The sequence below is a fragment of the Leptodactylus fuscus genome, chromosome 2 (genome assembly GCF_031893055.1).
Source record: "Leptodactylus fuscus isolate aLepFus1 chromosome 2, aLepFus1.hap2, whole genome shotgun sequence".
NCBI lineage: Eukaryota > Metazoa > Chordata > Amphibia > Anura > Leptodactylidae > Leptodactylus > Leptodactylus fuscus.
Window position 1 is genome coordinate 21027655 of NC_134266.1, and position 20726 is coordinate 21048380.

At 44.3% G+C, this 20726-nt stretch overlaps 1 protein-coding gene across 2 annotated transcripts in view; it reads right to left on the reverse strand.

The window, feature by feature from the left end:
• Positions 1–619: 619 nt before the first annotated feature.
• EVA1C (eva-1 homolog C) overlaps positions 620–20726 on the reverse strand; it is a 45848-nt gene continuing 25741 nt past the window's right edge. The window contains exons 2-8 of one of the 2 annotated variants that reach the window (XM_075262564.1): positions 14845–15050; positions 13855–13978; positions 8412–8564; positions 5987–6130; positions 5688–5759; positions 2958–3047; positions 620–1422 (exon numbers count right to left, since the gene is read on the reverse strand). In XM_075262564.1, coding sequence (XP_075118665.1) covers positions 1031–1422; positions 2958–3047; positions 5688–5759; positions 5987–6130; positions 8412–8564; positions 13855–13978; positions 14845–15050 — 1181 coding nt within the window. In that variant the 3' untranslated portion in view covers positions 620–1030. Of the gene's footprint in view, positions 1423–2957; positions 3048–5678; positions 5760–5986; positions 6131–8411; positions 8565–13854; positions 13979–14844; positions 15051–20726 lie in introns of both variants that reach the window. The other variant, XM_075262563.1, reaches the window with a different exon arrangement.

Here is a 20726-nt window from a genome sequence, read left to right on the forward strand (position 1 = left end):
GTGTGGGAGGAAAGCCACGCAAACACGGGGAGAACATACAAACTCCTTGCAGACATTGTCCTTGGCAGGATTTGAACCTAGGACTCCAGTGCTGCAAGGCTGCAGTGCTAACCACTGAGCCACCGTGCTGACGATTCTGTATGAGTGGGCGGGGCAGGTCTCACAGGCTTTGTCTATAAAGAACCCAGCTGCAGCAGTTAGGCTAAGTCCCCATAGGCTGTATCTGCAGCACTAAAGTGCTGCGGGAAGAACCGCTGCGTGATCGCATTGCAGTTCTTTCCGCAGCACTTTTAAGAGAAAGTTCACTAAGTTTTCCTCTTCGGACTTTCTCTTAACATTATATCTACGGGAAAGCCGCCGGCATTTCCATAGAAATAATTGACATGCTGCGATTTGCAAAGCCGCAACGGCTTTGCAAATCGCACCGTGTCCGCGCTGTGATCTTTTCCGCAAAGTGGGGATGGCATTCGCATGAATCACATCCACTTTGCCTGCACTGTACAACGCCGCGATTTTTTGAATTTTTGCAAATTGTGGCGTTTCCAGTCCGTGGGGCCCCGGCCTAAAATAGCTTTTTACATTAAGATACTGAATCAGATCATCTTCCACTATATATTTCTGAGCCCTCAGACAGGAGACCGATCAGAGACACTTTACGTGTGACATGGGTTAGTAGGGCCAAATTCTCCTATAGGTAATACTGCCCTGTAGGTAGAAAGTAAAAAATAAAGTAAAGTGTTCTATCTTTGCAGAATAAAATTCTATCCCCCCCCCATCCTTTTATATCTCTGAATAATTTTACATCGATAAATAGAAATCCATAGAAAAATATAAAGCAGCTCTTATGTCACATGTCCCCAAAGATACAAATTAGAATTCTGCTCTGTCCTTCTTAATAAAAATGTAAATTTCATTTCCCTTCACAGAAGAGTATTATGAGGATCGCAGTGGCTGTGGCGGAGTATAGGCCCCCAGCGACTGGGGTACAACCATTTGCCCCCCTACTTTTGAGGTCTTCTACATAAACCCATTAAATAAATGGCATTGTGAGACCACTAGGGGGGTAGTCCAGTCCGCTGTTCAACCAGATTTCATGAATTATTTGTTCTCTACGTTCTATACGTTCTGCGATGTCTGCCGCGTCTTCTGTGCAATGTGGACGGGACGTTTTGCATAACTCGCGGAACTCTTGGGAAAAGTGAGACTTTGTTGAAGTTTCGTCCTCCCCTTCCTCCTCCTCCTCCTCGCTGCTGCCTCCATCTGTCTCTTCGGAGTCTATTCTTTGTACAATCTGTCCGTTCACTTTTTGGAATCGACGCCAGTCCTTCCTCCAGGATATGTGGATGACCAATGCGAAAAGTGTGATGATCAGTCCGATGCAAAGACTGCTTACAAAGAATAAGGCCGTTCTTTCCGGATGACCTAAAGACACAGAGAGAAGGATACAGTATATAATGTATATACTCATTAGAGCTGGATATTATGGTGCATGCTCCATTGGGAATACATAGGGAAATATAGGGCTAACAGTAATGAAATGGCTATTGCCAGGGGCTGGTGGGGCATTTGATGTGGTTGCTGTAACAAGCTACTTGATCCCGGTCATGGTATTTAGATACAGTGCCAGGGCTATAGGGTGAAGGAAACCGTTGCCAAGGATGCATTTTGACAAGAGCTAGAAGTGGTGGTTTCTTGGCCCCAAAATATTGGAAAATTAGGAATTGAGATGGAATTTTGCCTAAGATTCCTCTTAATTTTCCGCCCATCTTACTCTCATCGGTGGAAATGCGTCACCAGAAAGAAAACACATTTGTACGTAATGTATTTAAGAATTTTTTTCATAATTTGTTTTAAATTTTCCATATCTCTCTCTATATTTGAAAAGAGAGCACTACTCCTGCAATTTTCACACTGGCTGTTAAACCTAATAATAGACAGACAATTGCTAAATCTGAAAGTTTTTATTTTTTCAGCAGTCACCTCCTTTACATTGCAGACATCAGGGTCGGACAGGCCCACCGGGGAACTGGTGAATCCCCCGGTGGGCCCTGAGCTCCGACTGTTAAGTCCGCATTTTGTCAATGCAGATGCATTGCTCGAGGGCCTGATCGGGCACCTGTCCAGTGCATTTGCATTTGCCTCAACACACAGGGGCCCCCATTAGCTGATGCTGAACATGGTGTCCTCCTGATATATAGGCAAAGTACAAATCGAAGGACACCATGTGCAGCTTCAGCATCAGCTATTGGCCGCTTGTAATCCATTCACTTATCTGCAGCTGCTATGCTGCTTTCCTATGAAGAAAAAATAAAGAAATAGGTATACAGACACTCAGAATAGTGAGGTCAAAAATAGACCAAAACTCGTAATAGGAATATACAAACTTTAATAGTATCACATTAAAAAGTTATACAAAATATATGATGCGAGTAACACAGATAAATGTACAAAAAAGACGAAGGCAGGCGTGAAACACGTGTGTCGGGTGCGAGCCGGCGGTTCCTCTTATTGCCCTCCTACTTCTACTTATGTGGTTTATATCATGGGTAAGCTGTACTTCCATTTATTAATATGATAGACCTGCTGTGTAACCTCTGCTGCCGTTTATTAAGTCTTTTACAATCTACTTTGTGGCCATTTTTTCTTGTCTAAAAGTACTCAATGCTTACATACTTTTAGCTTAATTGCACTCTTACCTTATTGCTCTTTGCACTATATATACTATAGGATAAATTTGGCCTCCTTTTGGCAGCATTTGTATAATCTGGCCCTTGGCCATGACTATGCTGTAAAGCATATCACTAAATGCTGTAAACAGAGCAGAGGAAAAGCTTAGGCAAGATGGTCGCACCCGTAATCATGGACAGAAATTAGAATAAAAAAATCTACAATTGGAAAAAATTTAGAAAAAGTCATGTTTTTTTGATACGTTCCTGTTTCGTTGGAAATGTCCTTACCTCTTATGTACGAATACGCTGCAAGAAGGTCGCTGAAGAAGAGTCCATCTCTGCTGGGAAGTCGGGATTCTGAGAGATCAGGTTTGATATCTGTGTGAACAGAAAGGGTCAGAAGATCACACGAGATACAGTAGGAGCCGTATTAGGCGACTAGAATGATTTATATCCAAATAATCCATAATCCATGAAATGAGGCGTGTCAGGGTGAAGACAATGGAATGGAAAGCACATTCTGATCATACTTCAGTAGCAAGCGGTATGTAAATAGGGGAGAGGCGGAAAGCTCTAGTGACAGGTAAAGCAAGCCGAAGATTCTCATCTAGCCAATAATCCGTGCATTTCCCACATACAGTCTTAGGCCTTATTCACACACACGTGCTTCATGTGAGGGCGAAAAGTTTCCTTAAGGTATTTATTAAGGCTATTTCATATTGTAGGGGAAAGACATCTTAAGACAATGCAAAGTAATACAAATAAATACAGTGGAAAAATCGCCAAATCTTGCATCATACCATGCACAATATACAGCTGGACATGCAAACTGATAAAGCAACATCTAAGCAACATAGCTCATATCTGGACGGAAAACTGAGCGACTTTGTTTGCAAGTATAGCAATGCCGTGTCTGCTAAGAACATGCACATGCACTGGTGAAATCTGCAGCAAAGATAAAGCACAAATCCTGACCAGAGATTTCCCTACAAAAATATTATATAATGCTGCCACTTGACAACAGTCCTGATTTTTGTAAAATGAATGTAATTTTCCTAGTTGATCCAAAGACACTGTTTGATTCAGGTGACCCTAACCTATCTATCTGCAGGTTAATGTGTTGAGGTCTGGTGACACTAACCTATCTATCTGCAGGGCTGGGGTGATATGCTGGTTCTGGTGACACTAACCTATCTATCTGCAGGGCTGGGGTGATATACTGGTTCTGGTGACCCTAACCTATCTATCTGCAGGTTAATGTGTTGAGGTCTGGTGACACTAACCTATCTATCTGCAGGGCTGGGGTGATATGCTGGTTCTGGTGACAGTAACCTATCTATCTGCAGGGCTGGGTGATATGCTGGTTCTGGTGACACTAACCTATCTATCTGCAGGGCTGGGGTGATATGCTGGTTCTGGTGACACTAACCTATCTATCTGCAGGGCTGGAGTGATATACTGGTTCTGGTGACACTAACCTATCTATCTGCAGGGCTGGGGTGATATGCTGGTTCTGGTGATACTAACCTATCTATCTGCAGGGCTGGGGTGATATGCTGGTTCTGGTGACACTAACCTATCTATCTGCAGGGCTGGGGTGATATGCTGGTTCTGGTGACAGTAACCTATCTATCTGCAGGGCTGGAGTGATATGCTGGTTCTGGTGACACTAACCTATCTATCTGCAGGGCTGGGGTGATATGCTGGTTCTGGTGACACTAACCTATCTATCTGCAGAGCTGGGGTGATATACTGGTTCTGGTGACACTAACCTATCTATCTGCAGGGCTGGGATGATATACCGGTTCTGGTGACAGTAACCTATCTATTTGCAGGGCTGGGGTGATATGCTGGGTCTGGTGACACTAACCTATCTATCTGTAGGGCTGGGGTGATATGCCGGGTCTGGTGACACTAACCTATCTATCTGCAGAGCTGGGGTGATATACTGGTTCTGGTGACAGTAACCTATCTATCTGCAGGACTGGGGTGATATGCTGGTTCTGGTGACAGTAACCTATCTATCTGCGGGTCTGGGGTGATATGCTGGTTCTGGTGACACTAACCTATCTATCTGCAGGGCTGGGGTGATATGCTGGTTCTGGTGACACTAACCTATCTATCTGCAGAGCTGGGGTGATATGCTGGGTCTAGTGACACTAATCTATCTATCTGCAGGGCTGGGGTGATATACCGGTTCTGGTGACACTAATCTATCTATCTGCAGGGCTGGGGTGATATACTGGTTCTGGTGACAGTAACCTATCTATCTGCAGGGCTGGGGTGATATGCTGGGTCTGGTGACACTAACCTATCTATCTGCAGGGCTGGGGTGATATACCGGTTCTGGTGACAGTAACCTATCTATCTGCAGGGCTGGGGTGATATGCTGGGTCTGGTGACACTAACCTATCTATCTGTAGGGCTGGGGTGATATGCCGGGTCTGGTGACACTAACCTATCTATCTGTAGGGCTGGGGTGATATGCTGGTTCTGGTGACAGTAACCTATCTATCTGTAGGGCTGGGGTGATATGCCAGGTCTGGTGACACTAACCTATCTATCTGTAGGGCTGGGGTGATATGCTGGTTCTGGTGACAGTAACCTATCTATTTGTAGGGCTGGGGTGATATGCTGGTTCTGGTGACACTAACCTATCTATCTGCAGGGCTGGGGTGATATGCCGGGTCTGGTGACACTAACCTATCTATCTGCAGGGCTGGGGTGATATGCTGGGTCTGGTGACAGTAACCTATCTATTTGTAGGGCTGGGGTGATATGCTGGCTCTGTTGACACTAACCTATCTATCTGCAGAACTGGGGTGATATGCTGGTTCTGCTGAAATTAACCTATCTATCTGCAGGTTGATATTCTGGGTCTGGTGAATCTAACCTATCTATCTGCAGGTTGATATGCTGGGGTCTGGAATGTTGTTAACCACACATTAATCTCCCATTCTATGGTCAGGAAAACATGAAATAGAGGTGGTGATCATTTCTGATAATTACCATATTTACCATCGTTCAGCTTCGTAGGGGGCATTACATAAGAGACCTTGGGGTCAACCTCTTTCAGTATGATTTTTGGAACTATAAATGAAAAAAAAAAAGATTGTATATGTCTACTATAAGTTATTACTTTTGGCAAGAGATGCAGTATTTTTCCAGTGTATTTTATTTTATGACTAATGTAAAGCGGCCCAACAGAAGAACCTTCACCAGGATGACATGACCCCTTTTTTGGAGATTATTGCACAAATCCGCTACATATTTACCCTATACATTACAGTATAAAAGGAACAAGCGCTTGTCCTTACCACAATTATAATTTACAGTAAGATATTTCACCACTCCAGGCAGACAGGGACTTCCAAAATGTTTGTCATGGACCACCATTCTGCATCTCTGTTTCCCATAGCACCTCTGTTCCAGAAGGTTCAGGGCAGAGTAAGACACACAGTCTACAAAACAGAGGAAGACAGGAGTTTGTTCACGAGAAAGGAACACAAAGGGCTGGATAAGTCATCATTTAAGGAGAGTCTGTCATCAGAACCAGTATATCACCCTAGCCCTGCAGATAGATAGGTTAGTGTCACCAGAACCAGTATATCACTCCAGCCCTGCAGATAGATAGGTTACTGTCACCAGATCCAGCATATCACCCCAGCCCTGCAGATAGATAGGTTAGGGTCACCAGAGCCAGCATATCACCCCAGTCCTGCAGATAGATAGGTTAGTGTCACCAGAACCAGCATATCACCCCAGTCCTGCAGATAGATAGGTTAGTGTCACCAGAACCAGCATATCACCCCAGTCCTGCAGATAGATAGGTTAGTGTCACCAGAACCAGCATATCACCCCAGCCCTGCAGATAGATAGGTTAGTGTCACCAGAACCAGCATATCACCCCAGCCCTGCAGATAGATAGGTTAGTGTCACCAGAACCAGCATATCACCCCAGCCCTGCGGATAGATAGGTTAGTGTCACCAGAACCAGCATATCACCCCAGCCCTGCAGATAGATAGGTTAGTGTCACCAGAATCAGTTTTTTACCCTTTGGAATTGGTGGTTCTGTTGCGGAGATTGCTGTTTTTTTCAGTATGTAAATGATCTTTTTTTAACAACTAGGAAGTTGCCAATGGGCTAATTTTCATATTGTTAAAACACTGATATCTCGGTAAAGGCTGCAGCAATTCACAAGAGGAAAATACTTTGATTTAGGTGAACATAACCTACAGTATCTCTCTGCAGGGCTGGGGTGATATGCTGGTTCTGGTGACAGTAACCTATCTATCTGCAGGGCTGGGGTGATATGCTGGTTCTGGTGACACTAACCTATCTATCTGCAGGGCTGGGGTGATATGCTGGTTCTGGTGACACTAACCTATCTATCCGCAGGGCTGGGGTGATATGCTGGTTCTGGTGACACTAACCTATCTATCTGCAGGGCTGGGGTGATATGCTGGTTCTGGTGACACTAACCTATCTATCTGCAGGGCTGGGGTGATATGCTGGTTCTGGTGACACTAACCTATCTATCTGCAGGACTGGGGTGATATGCTGGTTCTGGTGACACTAACCTATCTATCTGCAGGACTGGGGTGATATGCTGGTTCTGGTGACCCTAACCTATCTATCTGCAGGGCTGGGGTGATATGCTGGATCTGGTGACAGTAACCTATCTATCTGCAGGGCTGGAGTGATATACTGGTTCTGGTGACACTAACCTATCTATCTGCAGGGCTGGGGTGATATGCTGGTTCTGGTGACACTAACCTATCTATCTGCAGGGCTGGGGTGATATGCTGGTTCTGGTGACACTAACCTATCTATCTGCAGGGCTGGGGTGATATGCTGGTTCTGGTGACAGTAACCTATCTATCTGCAGGGCTGGGGTGATATGCTGGTTCTGGTGACACTAACCTATCTATCTGCAGGGCTTGGGTAATATGCTGGTTCTGGTGACAGTAACCTATCTATCTGCAGGGCTGGGGTGATATGCTGGTTCTGGTAACACTAACCTATCTATCTGCAGGGCTGGGGTGATAGGCTGGTTCTGGTGACACTAACCTATCTATCTGCAGGGCTGGGGTGATATGCTGGCTCTGGTGACACTAACCTATCTATCTACAGGACTGGGGTGATATGCTGGTACTGGTGACACTAACCTATCTATCTCCAGGACTGGGTGATATGCTGGTTCTGGTGACAGTAACCTATCTATCTGCAGGGCTGGGGTGATATGCTGGTACTGGTGACACTAACCTATCTATCTCCAGGACTGGGTGATATGCTGGAAGCTAGTTGATGCTTTGTCATTAAACATAGCTAGAAGACTGAAGATGAACTAGAGAACTGTATGCTTACTAATTTGATGCTTCCATCTGCCACTCCCTCCTCCCCTCTCACAGCATTTGTCACACTGAGACTGACTGACTGAGACTGCAGCTTCTTACCCCTCCTGACGACTAGGTTTTTGTAAAAAGTGTGAATATTACCTAAGCTTGTTTTCCAGGATTCTAAAACAGCACCAGTCGTGTCCCTAGGTTGTCTCCCCAAGCAGCGCCACACTGGTTCCTAGGTTGTAATTGGTATTGTAACTTAGCCACATTCACTTCAAGGGCCTGCAATACCAGAAACAACCCATGGATAAGCGTATTTCTCTAATTCTTTACTGTCCCTTTAATTTTATTCTCCTATACACTTGATTTATGTTCGGTTCTGACATCCTATATACTGACCATATGGCGTTCCTTGGTACAAGTCATCCATACAAGGGTTCTTTTCATTGGCAAAACTGCCGTAGACAGCGGAGTAAATATTGAGTAACTTGGGCTCCTTGCAGTGAAGCTTCAGCTCGTGGTTTTCACAAACAGATGTCGATTTGTATTCCGCTAAAAACAGAAGCGAAAACTAAATAAACAGTCTGAACAAGTGTTAACAATCTGCATCCGCTATGTGCACGAAGATGGCAGATGGAAGGCTGGAAATAGTTCTTCCCTACTACACAAGACCAAAGTCATCAGGCTCTCAACAACCTGAGTCCGTCCCTTCCTGTGAAAACAACTTTTAGGAAATTTATTAAGACTGGAGTCTCCTATGCCAGACTTAAAGGGGTTGTGAAGGACTTTGAAAACATGGCTGCTTTCTTCTCAGGAAGTGACATCATGTCCGTTGGTCACATGTAGGGTTGAGCGATCGGGATCCGAAAGGATCGGATCCCGATCGGCGATCGAGCAAATTTCACGATTGGGATCGACAGGAAAATGATCGGAAATCGGATTTTGAAACCTCAAGATCGGCTCAACCCTAAAAGTGACTTTTCCCATAGACAAGCATTGACTAGGGTTGAGCGAACGGGATCGGGAATGATTGGATCCTGATCGGCGATCGAGCAAATTTCACGATTGGGATCGGCTGAAAATGATCGGAAATCGGATTTTAAAATCGATCCTGAAATCTCAAGATCAACCCTAGTCACATGGCAATGTGATATCCCAGACTTCATATCTGCAGATGAGAAGAGGAAACTCTACATCCTACTGGGAGAAGAAGAGGCCACTGTGGAGATCGCTGCCCAATACGTGTCCAGCTGTCACCAAACAAGAGGAAGATGAGACTCCATGGACTGTTATACCCCAAACCACCTGCCCCACCCCACCCCACCTCCCCATATAGCAGCCACCAACTAAGAGGAAGATGAGACTCCATGGACTGTTATACCCCAAACCACCCACCCCACCCTACCTCCCCATATAGCGGCCACCAACTAAGAGGAAGATGAGACTCCATGGACTGTTATACCCCAAATCACCCACCCCACCCCACCTCCCCATATAGCGGTCATCAACTAAGAGGAAGATGAGACTCCATGGACTGTTATACCCCAAACCACCCACCCCGCCCCACCTCCCCATATAGCGGTTATCAACTAAGAGGAAGATGAGACTCCATGGACTGTTATACCCCAAATCAGCCACCCCACCCCATACTCTCCCCCTTGACTCCAACTCCCCCCCACACCACCACCACTTTACTAGCTTTGGCAATGCCAAATATCCATTCGGACGTGCCAATAAAGCCTATTTGATTTGATTTATCCCCGACCCATTAAAATGAATGGGACTGAACTGCAGCATGGCCATGTGTTTTGTAAATACATCTATACAATGGGGTTCCATGGTTACAGACTACAAACAAATCCTGTTTGTAGTCTGAGTTTGCATTTTCCTTACCCCTTTAAAATAAATTGCTTGCAAAAGTCTACACGCCCCCTAGAAGACATTGATCTTGTACGCACGGCTTTGACATGCAAGTTTTGCACCGACATGCAGCAATGTATACAGATTATAAGAGTAATATAGAACATCTCTATTCGATGCGTGTCTTAATATTTGTCTATTGGATTAGAGTGCGTTCAGAATGGAGGGTGAGCAGTGTAAATGTTGCTGGTCGTGAACTGGCGCAGACGTTAAAGGTGGTGACGGAACGGTTGCAACGTTTTCAGGTGCTTGTAATCTCTCTCCTGAATCAGACGCAGGGAAACAAGTCGCTGGTGCATTGCCAGGGACAGTTTTTGAAAAAAAAAGAAAAATCTCTTTCTCCTGTTGTAAAATAAGCCTCTTCCACACTGGCAGAGAGCACACACTTGTCTAATAGGATTATTCCCTCCATTCAAGCAGAAAACAAAGTCCTTTTCTATGTACTGTAATCAGCACAATAAGTTGGAAAACATCTCGGGTATAGATGTAGCCATACGGGGCAGACACTGGTTAATAGTTCAGTGCACGACATAGGAACATACACAGCCAGACAGAACTGCGCCTATAAGGGGGAAAGGTGAGGTGTATAAAACTATAGGGGTCCCAGAGGCGAAAAGAAGCATTAGTTACCAAGCTCTTTCCCCAAAATCTAATATATAAATCCTTAAAGCGGACCTGCCACCAAGTCAATGACAACCATCATCTGATCGGCACTGTCACTCTGAGCACTTTGACGTTTTGTTTATCCAAATCTGTTCAGCTATTCCAAAGATATAAGCCTTTTTAGTGTCAATACAAATTAGGGTCTACTAGCCAAGTGGGTGGTAACGCAGCACATAGAGACCCCGCCCCAGAGGAACCACAGTATTATCGCCCAGTTGTTTTCTGTATCGATATTAAAAGGGCTTATATCTTTGGAAAGGCTGAACAGATTTGGATTAACAGAAGACCATAATGATCAGGGAGACGGCGCCGATCAGATGGGGTGAATCATTGTTTTTTCAGACCTGCTGACAGGTTCCTTTGTGTAAAGGTCCTGTAAACATTACTTTGCTTCATTTAATGCAAGTAGATCTGCAATTCAGTGCAAAATAATTTTGTCCTATATTTGGTCTAATGTTCTCGAACACAGGTGAAATCCCGCACCTGAGCTGCATGTTCCGTAGGTAATTCCTACACAGTTACATCAATGGATTTGAGTGGTTTAAAGGGGATGACAAAAAAATATTTACACTATGATATGCGATAAGTGCTATGGAATTTATACAGCAGATTTTAGTAAACTGCAACAACCCAAAGAAGGAATGCAAGAAGGATAGGAGTAGTGGTTGGTCACCGTTGGGCTCATGGTGGCTGTAGTCCACTCAACCAACCCTCTAGGGTTGGACCTGAGGCTAACTGATGGAACTCCCTGGGATCAGTCAGTGTCTCCCTTGCTGAAGGAGTCTTCTCCTCAAACAGTGTACACAGTCTTTAATAAAAACACAAAAAAACCCTGCAATGCCCAGGACGAAAAAGGGTATCCATCCTGACCTATGTCTCATAGACGGTACTGTAGATATGAGGTCCCTCCAAAATGACTCTCACGGTCACGGACACCGAGTCCATAAAAGTAAGCAGGGGTGACATTTGAGCCAGGAGCTGCTTCACTGGAAGTCGGGACCCAACCCCTGCGGGGAGTCTGTCCACTCAGATATTCTCCCCTAGACCTATATCGATTTTTCTTTGCTTTCTGTTAACATTTCCATGGCTAATAATTTTCCCAATAAACTACATGAAACTCCTATAAACGCAGACACGGACGTTGTATACAAACCTATTATGTAAGACAGAAAATATGAAATCATTTCGGAACTGAAAGCTGAAACCCAACACGATTAGAGCGATCGCTGCCAAGTAATAACCTGAAAGCCGAATGTCAGTCACAACAGAACGGTATTATGACTTAAAGGGAGTCTACACCGCCAAAACCGCGTATGTGCCGTTGTAGGGGCGGTGAGCGAAGACAGGATTCTTGTATCAAAGTGCAATCTTGTCGTTTTCTTTAGGGGGTGGCCACTTGCCAATCCTTCTGTTTAGAGGTGGCGATGGGCAGGTTCTCCAGCAGGTTCGGTCACACCTTGGGTGCACCGAGCAACTCATTTACATATAGAATAAAACTTACATTTCTTGGCCGCAAGATTGTACTTTAACACAAGGACGGTATGTGCAGTATGTGAGTAAGAGCCACTACAACACCATGGAAGTGGTTTAGAGGTGACCTTTTTTGGTGTAGGCTCTCTTTAACCCATTCCTGCCACAGCTATTTGTCATTTTTGGTTTTTACTCCCCACCTTTTTCTAGATTTTTTTTTACTTTTCCTTTTACAAAGCGGGATGAGGGCTTATATTATGCAGAACAAATTGTACTTTGCAATGACACCATGTGATATTCCATACAAAGTACTGGGAAGGAAGAGAAAATTCTGAATGGGGTGGAATTGGAAGGAAACTACATTCGTGATACCAAATGGATATTGATTTTTTTTAATGCTTTTACAAAAATTCTAATTTCTTTTCGTCAACATACACTATATTTTCCTCTATGAAGCTTTGTAAGGTGTCTTGTTTTTTGCAGGGCAAGTTTTAATTTTTATTGATCAGGAAGATGAAGTAGAACAGCACACCAATTCTGGCTTTGCTCCTTTAGATATACTTGTATTATGACATCACACACCTCATCGGTATAGGTTTTCCGTACGTGTTGTGTATAGTTACAAGTATCCACTGCATTCTATTTCCTGGTCCACCATAAGCACCCTCATCAGCGGCAGAGACGTTCCTATATCGCCATCCCCAGTGGTTGGTTCCCATTCACTCCATACTGAAACCTGATGAAGGGATTTCAGCCAAAACGTTGCGTTGAATATTATCTTTCACTGGATACTTGAAACTACAGTATGTACAACATTTATGGGAAACCCATACTTATGTGGCGTGTGGTGCAATAATAAAAGTGTATAGAAAAAAGCAAAGCCCCGGAATCCATGGCAGCACATGTACGCCGCCACTCTTCAGATGTTTCGGTCACATTGGTTAATTGTGTCTGATCGCAGGCATTACCGCCAGGGCAATGCTGTGTAAAACAGGTAAGCCATGGTATCAGCTGAACTTCTCCACGGGCACCATTTTTAAATTTTTAAAGTTCTTACATCTGCAGTACTATTAATGGGAAATCTCATGTAAAATCACCATGACACCTACCATGCGCCATTTATAATACTGGTGTTTAGAGATGAGCGAACACTTTTCGGATCAGCCGATCCAAACAGCACGCTCCCATAGAAATGAATGGAAGCACCTGTGACGCCGGCCGGTCACCGGCAAAGTCAGCGTCACAGGTGCTTCCATTCATTTCTATGGGAGCGTGCTGTTCGGATCGGCTGATCCGAAAAGTGTTCGCTCATCTCTACTGGTGTTCTATATAGCCATTTGGCCCCCTCTGACCCATAGCTATGGCTTCTACCCCAGCCAGCCAGATCCCTGCTTTGCACTGATGAGAGGCAAAACCTCGAAACAACTGTCGGTAGACGGGACCCCCTTCCTTTTGCATGGAGTTATTCTGACTTGGCTATATTCCTAAAACTTCTGGCTTTCAGGAAAAGCAGGTATTGACCTATAGGGAGCTAACTTCCAAAAGGTGGCGCTAAAGCAAGTTCTCCTTTCTCACCAAGTAGGTCTTATTTGCATATTTATTTCCCATACTTCTTGTCAACATGACAAAGACGATCAAGAAACCCAACGGATTCCATTATAAGTCAATAGGGTATGTCAGGTACCAGTAGCATCCTTGTGAGCTGGCACTGTGTTGTGGTTTCCATTTATGACTGTGTGATAAGATAATATGATCTAATATGATATAATGTTATACAGAATGCACATACTAGGTTTGCACTTGTACGACACCAACAGGTACTTGGTTATTCCCGGGCATGGGTCTATGCCAAAAACACGACTATTCACAAGCAGCTGGCAGGATCTCAGGTTCTGGCATTCATCCAGGACTTTCTAAAAGGAGACATAAAGGTTGTGAATACATGGCACCCTACAACAATGTATATACACTATATATATATAAACAATGGTATGGTATCACATGGCCTTGTCCATAGTGGACGGGTGGAACAATCGCTTCATCTTATCTCGTCCTGTGACTACAATATGAGTAAAACATTATGTGGCCTACGGGAAGGAAACCCCGTCCCCCCGTGGCTTTCCTGTTCTACATCTTATCTATATACTTACTCATGTTAAGTGTTTCTTATCTACATATGAAAACATGATATATGAAATAATTTCCGTTTCATAAAAGGGACCCCGCTGAGAAACCTATAATAATCCGTATAGTTAGATCTGAGGGGTTTCCTGGAGATATCGGCCTACATTGAGAACGTTCTCTGCCTTCATTTATATATAGAAATATCAGATTTGTGGCGGCGGAGAGAGTCCACAATGGATCCATAATAGCCACAAGGGATCCGGTAATAATAAAAGCCATGGGGCTAATGATATAGTAGATACCTCACATTTTTGCTGATGGATAAATCAATGGAAATAGATCAAATCAGATCAATACAAATATAACACGTTCAATATGAGATTTAGGGAGCACCCAGTATAGCCATCACCTTGCACTTATCGCGCCTTGGTGTCTGACCACTATATGGTAGCATTATTATTGGTTATATCGATGCTTGTATAATGTTAACATACAGTTGCCCCTGACTAAAAGATAGCCCTCTTTTCCAAATTTCAATCCCGGATCCTTCTCTTTAATCCTGTATCCCTGTCTATATGTGGATTGTATTTTATGGCTCTATACTGTATACAATAATTGTAGAAACTATACCGTATTCATGGCTAATGCCCCTTACCTGCAGTGCAGTTTGGGCCAGGCACTTGTGATGGGGACTGGCCATGGTTTCCAGTGACAATGAGGCACACATTGGTGGGATATGTGAAGGACGCCCATAGAAGGCTGACTGGATGCTGACGGTGGAATGGCGAGGACACTGGAGCGTCAGATGTTCCCCGTCACAGGCCGATACAGTGTGATTCTGCAGCAGCTTTGTCAGATACCCTGGAACAAAGGGGGAAAAAAACAAATCAGCTAGGCCGGAGCCAACTATATTGGAGTTAGTAAGTTCCCCGACCCCTCAGTATTAGGAAAGACTCATGTATGTTACTGCTTTGTCATTCGGTTCTCTAGGATTCACACCAGTCATTTCCAAAACTCAATGTACAGGACACGCATGTGAGTGTTATGTAGATATATGGTATAATTATATACTGTATGTAATATAATATATGCAATATAAATATCGTATAATATAATTAATATAGGATAGAATATAAAATATAGAATATTTTTTTCCATGCCCTTGAGGCTGAACCCAGGTGTTCTTTATGGGGATGTCTGAAGTTTCCTTCTGTTGGTTACCAATGGACTCCCCAGTCTGATTTGCACCCAGGTCTCTGCAGGTCCTTTGCGTTGCTGCATTGCACTAATCTTTATGCCCCTTGTTATCATATTTTTTGCACCTTATTTATAAAAAAAAAAAACAAAAAGTCATTTTCTTTCCGAACTTGTCATTCTCCAGCTTTTCCATAACAACCCACATGTTAGGCGTCGTAGTCGTAGCCACAGGTTGGTGATGTCGAATGTTTTGCCAGCATTTACATGAGGTGACAGCGCTTTTATGCTTTCTATGAGGATTATGGGAAGAGCTGTAAGATCTATGATTGTTGCCCCCATGATATGAGGTATGAGGTCAGAGCGCACCCTGGTATTTCATGTTATGGGATGGCCCAATTACCTTCTCAAGAAGGTGTGATGATGCATTTCGAGATGTCACAATAAGAGATGATTTAGAGATTGCGAGCCAGTATCCCCGTCCACCATGAATCACCAGTCCCTGTCCGCTTGTCGTCCAGAGATGGAGGTCCATGGCTGACTGGCTGCGCACGCTGAGGACGGGGAATTCCTGTCTGAACATTTGTACATTATAACTTCATACTTTCTGCTTTGTCGCCACTGAAGTTCTTTCATTCCTGAAGATAAATTCCAAACTTTTCCTCTGATCTTGAGAACTGTGATCTGAGAAGTATTGCTGGACGGCCGCCTGAACTCAATTTTACCTCTGCCTGGCGAGAATGGCCTTTCACTGGATCCTGCCCCGTGCGGCCCCCTTGATAGTCAGTACTGTCCAAGAGTTTTAGGCAGATGTGGAAAAAACCTACAAAGTGAGAATGTTTCCAGAAATAGAAGGGTTAATAGTTTATTTTTTGTTAATGAATGTGAATGAAGAAAAGAGAAATGTAAATGCCATCAATATTTGGTGTGACCTTTGCCCTTTGGACGAAGAGTCTTGAAAGTGATGATACGACCCCCACAGATATAGCCCTGATCTCATCATCATCCAGTCCGTCTGGGATGACATGAAGAGACAGACGGATTGGAGCAAGCCTACATCCACTGAAGATCTGGGCTTAGTTCTCCAAGATGGCGGGAACAATTCCCTGCCGAGTCCTGCCAAAAACTGTCTGCAAGTATCGAGAAGAACTGATGGAAGGCAAAGGGAAAAGGTCACTCCAAATAATGATGGGATTTACATTTGGCTTTTCTTTATTCATGTCATTGTGTTGATTGATGACAATAAACTATTATAAACTATTACCCTTTTATGTCTGCAAGCCTTCTTACTGTGCAGAATTTTTCCTGAAACATTTGCACCGAACTGTGTAAAAAAAACACTGCAAACAAGACAGGGACATATGTTAAGCAAATAAAACTTCCATACAGTTTCCAAAAGCAATACAAATGCTGCCACCACTATATACTACGAGAATAATATTCAGCACAGCACTATATACTGCCACATAATGTCTAAATACCACCATAAAGTGCTCATATAATACCACATACAGTGGCCCACATAACAGCTCTGTACAGAAAGTAATCAGACCTATACAATGTGTTCTGTAAATGCTTTTTTTTTTGTAGATTGTGAGCCCTGTATAGTGATCACAATCTATATTTTTCCCCTATCAGTATGTCTTTGTAGAATGGGAGGAAATCCACGCAAACACGGGGAGAACATACAAACTCTTTGCAGATGTTGTTCCTGGCAGGATTGGAACCCAAGACTCCAGCGCTGCAAGACTGCAGTGCTAACCACTGAGCCACCGTGTTGCCCCATTCTGTAAATGCTTCTGTAAGATTTATGGTGATGACAAGGATCGGGTGCCAGGGCATCTGAGGCCCCCTTAGGACTGGTTGAAGCACCCTTTCATACTGCATGTTGCACACCCCTAAGCCTAGCTCTGCTTGCAAGTACTAAACTAAGACACTCACCGGTGTTTACATATAAGGTCAGTTTTGGACTGAGGTTCCTTGGACCCCCAAGATAAAATGATTCTGGGGGCCCAACCACCCCTAGAAAATAGATCATAGTACCCTTCCAATTTGGGTGTCTTCTGCTAGACCAGGGGTAGGGAACCTTTGGCTCTCCAGCTGCTGTGAAACTACAACTCCCAGCATGCTCCATTCACTTCCATGGGAGTTCCCAGAACAGCAGAGCCAGTATGCATGCTGGGAGTTGTAGTTTTGCAACAGCTGGAGAGCCGTACGTTCCCTACCCCTGTGCTAGACCATTATTGTGTTAGAGACTGCACCTACCGTAGGATCCTCTGGTACTTTGGTGGGACAGGTGTGCATCCAATGTGGGGTCGAGTTTACAGCACAATGCACTCAGATTAGACTCTATTGTTAACCGTGTCCTTGGAACAGAATGGATCCAAAGCCCCCCATGGACCTGAATGACCTATCCTTAGGATCGTCTATCAAAAGGCGATCAGTGGGGGTCCAAAACCAGTGGATTATTCCCATTCAAGTACATGGAGCTGAGCTGCAATACCAACCACAGCCCCTATGACATGCAGCACCCAAATACTGTGGTCTCTTCAACTAGCCAGGAGACCTCTGCTGATCAGACTATGAAGCCCTGTCCTAAAACCCCATAGACAAGACCGGCTGTGCATCCAATGTCAAGGTTAGCAGCAAAATGCACTCGGATCATCCTCTATACTCATCTGGGTACTCAGATTGGAATGGATCCAAAGCCCCCATGGACCTGAATTCATAATGGAATGTACATGGATGTCACTGGATATCATTTAGGTCACTTGGTCATGTGCATGGGGTCTAAGGACAGGCCAGCAGTTACACACTGACAATGGCGGACCCTCATTGACTATAATGGGGTCTGCTGGGTGTCCACCATATTCAAACTGAAAGCTGCGAGAGGAAAAGTCCTCTTTGCATGACTTTTCCTTCCGGCGGTTTTGTGATGGAGTCTCCAATGGAGAACTTAGCCTTGCAAATATGGTACAAGACTAACTTTGTCCAGTGTCGGATTATCTGGGGTATGGTCTTCTAGATTAGAGGAATTCTACTATATACACCTTGGAAATGTCTTTGAAGTAATGCAGGGAAGCCATCTACCTATCCATTGTCTCCCATTCCACGTCGCTTTCATCAAGTCGCAACAAACCTCCAGACGACGACGTCTGACATACCTTGCAGGATGATTTAGCTTGTGTGTAAACAGCTGCCTGCGCTCTAACGTCACACGGAAATCTTCAATAGAAGAATGTTCCTGCTTTATTTGTACTTGTTCTGAGTGGCCTTTGTTGTCCTTGTTGCGTCCGTGTCGTGGGAGGAAATTATACACTCACTGTTCCGAATTTTTTTTTTTCCAAAGTCTATAAATCTTAAGGGTAACATGGCAAAACTGAAGATTTTGTAATCAGATTGTAGGTAGAAATTGGACATCTTACAGGAGTGGGCATGCCCTTATAGAAATTGTTTCCGGACAAGTTGTTATAGATGTTTGAAATGGACTTGGTGGAAGCGAAACTTTTTGTGCAAAGTCTCCTTCAAAATATAGAAAAACAAAAAAGGAAATCTATGATCACAAAATAAAATGTATTTGTTTCGCAATGAGCGAGACACATTGTGCCATCAATCAGCGCAGCCCCAGCCCGTGCTCTTGTATCTCCGGTATTTATTTATGTAGATTGTGAGCCCCATATGGGGATCACAATGTACATTATTCCCTATCAGTATGTTTTTGGAGTATGGGAGGAAATCCACACAAACACGAGAACTTACAAACTCCTTCCAACCCAGGACTACAGCGCTGCAATGCTAACCACTGGGCCACCGTTTTGCCCGTACCTCCGGTATTTGTAAGATGTTGGACCTTGTTCCTCTTCTAATAAACATTGGAAGTTACTTTGCTCTGCATAAACCTGTCTCCTGAGTCTTATTCCTGTATGACCATCGTGGGCACTCCAACCACCATCAGGCTCAGGGAGGCTTACAACCATTAGGACGTTCCCCAGAAGAACACCACTACCAATATCAGCACTGAACCAGCTTTGGAGGAGAGATCAAGGATCTGGCTGAGATGATTGCCATGAGCATAGCGAATACCACTCCCAACCTGCCTCCTGGCCTTCTTTCCAGCAGGCTGCTGCAACTCACCTCTGCACAGAGCATGCCCAAACACTCTTCTAATGAAGTCGGTAAAACACTTGGTCAAGGAGTAGCTATTGTCTTGTTTATGGTGCATATCGGTGCATGGTTTTTGGTGCTTTTATATATTATAAGAGGGGGTGGTGAGCCATTGTATAAAGTGAGGGCCGTAGCCAAAAGAAGTGGTTGCAGGCCCGGCATGACTAGGATTTCCTAGTCTTGCAGGTGCCCAGCTCTGCAGCACTACAAGGGTTAACCCCTTGTTAGTGCTGTTTACAGTTCATGGCCCGGTCTACGGGTGGTGACCAGGCCATGACCCTCTCTGGGTGAGATATATATATATATATATATATATATATTCGCTCTCCCCCCTCTCATTCCCTGTTACTTCCCTGGATAGAACGTAGGAATATCCCAGTCATGTACATGATAGTTGTAGTAGGGTAGTAAGTTTGTTCCTCTAGCAATGGTGGAATAACTTAAAAGTGGTGTATGGCTGGAGGGTGATCATATATCCCAATGATTGATGTCATGGTGTAGCATGACTATGCCGAGTGTGCCATGAACTACACAGTAGCACAATTTTACATATGGGGTCACAGACTATATGACATGTCCACAAGGTGCGATTTGGCCTATGCAGTCATAGTCATAGGAGTGGGGGATGTCTTGTACTGTTATCCTTGTGCTGCTCAGATGGGCCCCTGCCCTTAGGGAATTCGATGTGATCCATAGCATTAGTTTCCCAGACATAGGGCCCGACCCAATGTACAGGCATTCTGGGACATGCATAGAACTGCTAGACTGTTCCCTGCCTGTCTATGGGAGCGCAGGAAGGATCCTTTGTCTGCCATTGCTACGTGCTGCACATCCTCAAGTGGGATTTTGGTTATACCATCAATACAGCTATCTGCAAAGATCAGTTTGTCCTGCCAATTCCAATTTTACACACAGACCCCCCCGTGAAGGAGGGCGGGAGGGGGGCAAGGATGTACGGAAAGAAGCGTATGCAGTCTCAGTGGGGACGGCAGCGCTAATGTTCTGTGAGCCTCCCCAGACAATACCAACCCCCCACCAGCAAGTGGAGAATCTCAATAGATCATGGAAAGTATTTATCTGGATCTGAGAATCTGTGTCATGAAATAAACAGAATAAACCAGAAATATGACATCTGCCGCACTCCAGCAACTTTTCTCACCACTTCATTTACTCTCCCTG